The sequence below is a fragment of the Hemitrygon akajei genome, chromosome 30 (assembly GCF_048418815.1).
Source record: "Hemitrygon akajei chromosome 30, sHemAka1.3, whole genome shotgun sequence".
Classification (NCBI taxonomy): domain Eukaryota; kingdom Metazoa; phylum Chordata; class Chondrichthyes; order Myliobatiformes; family Dasyatidae; genus Hemitrygon; species Hemitrygon akajei.
The window spans coordinates 10,440,739-10,446,738 of record NC_133153.1 but is presented as its reverse complement, the minus strand read 5'-3'; the positions used below and the strand labels follow the sequence as shown (position 1 = coordinate 10,446,738).

At 39.7% G+C, this 6,000-nt stretch overlaps 1 protein-coding gene across 1 annotated transcript in view; it reads right to left on the bottom strand.

The window, feature by feature from the left end:
• Window positions 1-227: 227 nt before the first annotated feature.
• Window positions 228-6,000, bottom strand: part of chsy1 (chondroitin sulfate synthase 1) — a 51,438-nt gene continuing 45,665 nt past the window's right edge. The window contains exon 2 of the mRNA XM_073032973.1: window positions 228-4,830. Within this exon, the coding sequence (XP_072889074.1) occupies window positions 3,238-4,830 (1,593 nt within the window). The 3' untranslated portion in view covers window positions 228-3,237. The remainder of the gene's footprint in view (window positions 4,831-6,000) is intronic.

The window sequence follows — 6,000 nt, the reverse complement described above, 5'->3', positions numbered from 1 at the left end:
AAACAAACTGAATTGTTAGATGAGAAATGATTACTTTAACACAAGTGAAAACATGCAAATACAAGTTAACCTCCTGAGGCTTGAATTGAATTTTTTGTCCCGACCTTTTCTTAACCAATCTGAGGTGGATTGGCAATCCGTTTCTTGTCTTCCATTTCTTACTCAGTTTAGGTGCCCATACTTTGGCAGCTTGTTCCAACTCACAAATCTCAAAATTAAAGTTAACTTTAAAATACTGTATTTATTGATGTCAAAACAAAACTTGAACTTTAATTCAAATTTAATAAACCAGACTGTACACAAGTACAAAGGAGTTAAGAATTTTGCATGGAGCTTTAAAGTTACAAATGTGCAATGCAAAAGATGGAAAATAATAGATAAATATTAAATTGCATCACAGTTTGAAACCTAAAAATAAACTAATTGTCCCAATGTGAGACTCACTACAGATGTGGAGATATTTTGGCTATGAAAATAGTCTTCCTCAAAATTACGAACACATCCAATTTGAAACTGTAAATCTTTGACAAACAAAATTAAGTTTCTCGCACTTAAGTTTCCACTGCATATAATCGATCTATGTTCAAAGCAAAATATAGTTCAGAAAATTTCCCTTAAAATCCTAGGTGGTGTGACAAGTAATGAGCTTTATATGTATTGGTAATGGAAAATGGGAGTAGTATAGATGGCATACTAAGGGTTCAGTTTCCATGACACAATACTCTACAAGGTGCTAGACTCTGAAATAACAAGCAGGAAACAATTGCCAAGGTACATGATACTGTCTGGGATGTCAAATAGGGCCTCCCAGTGTAAACAAATCTAGACCTCTCCACATTGATCCAAAATAAAATTCTGGTTTGCAACCCCAATGTGTGATACATTGCCTGTGGGAAGGCTTCAGGACCCACAGCACTTTAATAAAATGAATGATTATTAGAGAGCAAGCTGAAACAGCTTTCGTCACTTGTTAATGTGGAAATGGTATTGGGGAACAAGAGCTTTTGCAAGTCAACAAAGCATCATCAAAGAATGAGAAAACTGAAGGACGATGGGAGGTAGAAACTAATTCCAAATTTGGTCGATCCATTTCTATTTAAATGTTTAAAAAAAAAATGAGTATGAGCATTTTACCCATTCACTGAAATAGTAGGAATGGGATATTTTTTGTCAATAATAATCTTATCTATTAGAATGCACATATGCAATATTCTGTTCTGGACTGGAAAATTAACGTAGATATGTGCGTAGCTAGCTCTTGAAACCATTTGAAGCAGTTACTGGAAACTTAAAGTATTGTTAAATTTCTACAAAGTTCTTGCTGAATGACTTCAGTATTTCTTTGGATGTCCTCATCGTCCTCTGCTGATGAAACTCACTAAGCTTAGCTTAATTCATAGGGACTGGCAGAAAATATGGAAAGAGGCTTAAAATGATTAATATTTGACAAATAAGCACACAAGTGAACCCTGTAGGTGGTGAGGTTGCAAGATGAGTTGTTCAGGTACCACCTTATCAATTAACAGAGAATCCATTGGCCTTGGTTAGACTATCCTGCAAATTAATGCTACAAAATACTGAAATGTCATAAAGATGAGATCAGCAACCATGCAAATCATGAAAGATAGAAGGAAATCAACCATAGCTTTTAAAAATTTAGTGTTATGTTGAAGCCACTGTTAAACTACCTCCACTTTAGAGAGAAGTGCCCGTTTCTTCTGAAAGTTTTTTTTCTATCGTTTCCATAACGACTCAGTTCTTGAGATCACACCATCAATAAACATTGCTCCAACACTCCATCAATACATATACAAACATTTTCTTCTTGACAACTTTTCCTTCAACGTTAGCTCTAATAAAGCATCCCATGGTTAACTCGGTTTGCAGTAAATGAATAGCTACACACATATACGGATGTCTAGGGAGCTCACTTGGGCTCAAATGAAATCCTTTTTATATAAAAAAAAAGGCTGGACTGACATTCAGTTGGGAAGGGATTGACTGTTGGGAGGGTGGCCTTGCAGTGTTGGATCCACAATCTAAGTAAAGAAACTGATTCAATGGAAGAACTGGACTACGAGGTAGAATTTTCAAAATCAAGCACCAATACATTAGATGGTGATGGTTTGAAGAGAGAGAAGAAAATCAGCTTTCAGAGAAAAGGCAGCTCTGCAAATAATGCACACAAAGATGAGACAGCAATCTTAAAGATATGGTTCATTCCCCTCTGCTTGAATTGCCTGTGAAGTATTTTCTAGCCAAACCAAAGGCCAAAATTTACACTTTTGGATCAGGATGGAATGTTGGAGTCTGCATCCCGAGGAAAATCGTTATTTTAAAGGATAAACCTGTATTTCCTTTCTATGCAAACATTATAAAAATATTAAAAATCCCTACATTCTAGATCTATGGCTCAAATAAGTCTACTACAGGAATGGAGGAGCTTACTTTGTGGAGGAGGGCTTTGGTGGCAGATGAAAACAACACTTTTAAAAAAGGCTGTGTGCATGCAACTTAGAACACAACCACAAGTTGAAGTTGCTGCAGAGGGGGCAAAACAAACCAGCAACATTGGGCAATGGGAGAATGGCATGGCAATGATAGAGAATCACAGAAATGACTGATCCAAACCAGACAGCCACTAATCAAGTACCTCCACAAACAAGCCAAGCCCTCCTAGATACACACATTCATTGAAAAAAACTAATCATAACTTAGTCATTACTTCACAAGGTTGCCGTCTAAATTCTATACACTCTGACAAAAAAGGAACAAAGTTAACAACCAAATGAAATCTTGATACACTAGTTCATTGACTAAATGTCAAATAAAAGTTATGGATTAACAACTTAGTCAGTGTGCAATAGCCCTGACAATTAAGTGGGCTCAAACCCTTACAAATTTTTAAATATTATAGCCAAATCATTCACATTATAAAAGTTAGATCTAGAAAATTTTGGGGAGCTGGACAGTCATGATATTGGGCTGATTCCCGTTACCCCAACTCTCTGCTCTGCTAACTGGAGCAACATACATTAAACAATGTAATTCTTTAATCATCCTAACATTCACTAGCATATTAAATAGGGCCTGTGCAGCCAGCAACACTGACGTGAACACTCAGTTCCATTATTCAATGTAAAATGTTTTCTGTAAAACAATTATGTACAATATAATCAATTTGCTTTATAAAAACATTAAAAAATAAATTAGAAAGTTCTCCAGCTAAGCTGGATATTATGCTGTCCTCTTTGAACTATCAAGTGTGCTGATGTTGCTGGGACCGGACTGCTGTTTCTCTAGCCACAGTTCCGCCAGCTGCTGAGCACAGCCATAGGTTGAGGCTCTGGAGGCCAAGCACATTTTGTACTGATTTGGTTCCAAGTTTGGATCACAGTAGATTGGATGGTGGATGTGAACGATTCCAACTTCTTGACTCCTGAATGGTTTTAAACCAACCTGAATGACTTTGTTGTAGAGATCCACATCCTCCATTCCCCAGCCTTGGATCGAGATGTTAAATCCACCAGCAAGTACAAGATCACTTTTGTAAATGCACGAGATCCCAAACCCATAATATCTCCAGAATCCAGTATTTTTTGTAAAAGCAGAGTTGTTATTATTGGGAGATTTCCCGGCATGTACAATCTTTGGGTCAAATTGGGTAAAGATAACTGGGAAGTACACTTGCTTCCCTGGTGCAGCATTATTTCTGCAACGCTGCAGAAAATCTATTGAAAAAATCAAGTCAACATCACAAAATAAAAGTAGAGAATCATTACTAAACTGGGCAGCTCCATAATGCAGTGCAAGAGCCCTGGAAAACTCTCCAAGTACTGGAAGAACCTGGATCTCTGCTTTGGGATATTTCACTTGATAACCTCTTGTCAATTCCAATTGCTTTGTTTTATCTGGATTGGAATCAGAACTGAGTAGCAAGATAACTAACTTGACATTTTGATTTGAAATCAGACAAGTCCTTTCAAAGTTTTCCATGAATCTCACGAACATTTCAAAACGACCAGACAGAGGGACCAAGATGTTGATTTTCTGGTCTTTGGGCTTCTCTTGCCCAACATTACTCGCTCTAAGTTGGAAGGGAAGAAATATCTGCAGGGGGTTTGAGAGGATGGAGAAAGATTGTGAGATCCTGTTAATGCTGTTGGCCAAATCTGCCGCATCAATCTCTTCACCCTCAGAAAACTGGACCTTGCTGAAAGTTTGCTGCAGGTAAGCATGCCTCCTCACCGGGACAGTCATCTTCTTTCCCTTGTGCTTTTTATAGAGAAGGAGCAGGTCAAGTACATACTCTGCCCCATACATAGGGTTAACCCTTCGGTAACCGTACTGAATTTCTTTAAAGTCAATAATCCGTCCCCTGGACTTAGCATTTGCATTGATCATTTCCATCAACTGCATGACAATGTCATTCAAAGCTTCTTTCTGAGAAAAATCCATCCCTCTTCTTGGTGGCTCTCCATCAAATGCTGAATAAAGGTACTTCCCCGTCAGGAACTCCCATTCCAGAACCTCTTCCCTGTGTTGAGGTTGGAACCGCATGAAGGAAGGTGGAATTCCCAAGTGAATGTCATCTTTGTGAAGTTCAGTGTTGCTGTACTTGCCCATCAGCACAATCTCCCGGTGAAGCTGGATGGTGCGATGGCGAAGCTCCGAGATCCGACGACTCAGCATGTAGCTGTGAAGCCGGTATTGATACTCTGGGCTCTTGTTCGGATGTAGAGTGATCGCTCGCTGGATCTTGCTATTGTGGAGGTTCTGTATATAGCCCTTCTTATTCTGTTCATAGTTTTCATAAAATAACTGCTGCATCTGTGAAGAAAGAAAAGACAAATTATAAACACAGAGGTGTACATTGTGTTTTCTCTATACAGACAGAAAATAGAAGGCCAATTGATTCTGAGCCTGCTCCCATCTTTCAATACAATTATTGCTGATTCAGAGCTGGTTTCAGCTTTGTTCCCATATCCTTGGTTTCTCGAACACTAAGAAAAGGAAATGCAATATTCTGGGTGCATAGTAATTCCTACAGTCACCTTCAGAACTTGCCATGAACAGTCATTTAGCCTCAGAGTGGTGAAACCACAGGAGTTGCTGGGCCAAGTACAAAGTTGTACCTCTGAGCCAATATTCAACGTGCTCAGGCCAGTATGGATATAGAGATCAGGAGTAGCTCTCCTGGTCCACTACTTCCAGACATCAGCTAAGAACAGACTGGGCTACAATTGGGCCCATTTTGGCCCGTGCTGCTCAGGGATGGTGCACTGATTTACTCACTGTGGGTTTAATGTTCTATTGGGCCAGGTGCCAAAATGCATAGCCGCTATTCAAAATGTATAGTGTTAAACTCCTACTCATTACTTAGGAACCTTTTGCAGTAATCACCTATGGAAAACTTGATCAGTAACATGCATTGTGAGGAAAAAAAATAACTTGCATCTCCCATGAGCTTGAAATAGGCAGAAGGAAACCATCGAACTGCAATATTTTCAGCCTACAGAGGAGGTTGACACCTGACACAGTGGCACCAAGATAACAGCCTTTCCCTCAATGTCCAAAAAACAGAAGAGCTCATTGTGGATTACAGGAGGAACGCAGACAGGATCAACATCAATGGGAATGCAGTTAAGGGGGTGAGTAGTTTCAAGCTCCTCGGTATACACATCACTGATGATATCATCTGGACTGTACACACCGGCTGTATGGCAAAAAAGAGCACAATAGCGTTTCTTCCACCTCAGGCAACTGAAGAAGTTCAGTATGAACACCCAAGTTCTCAAGATCTTCTACAGGGGTGCCATTGAGAGTACACTGAGTGGCTATAATACTGCCTGGTACGAGAACTGCACCAACCTTGATTGCTGGGCACTGCAGAGAGCGGTACGGACAGCCCAGCGCATCCGTGGATGCGAACTTCCCTCCATTGAGGACACAGAGCAGCGGGTGCAGAAAGAAGGCCTGTAAGTTCACTGGGGACACCAG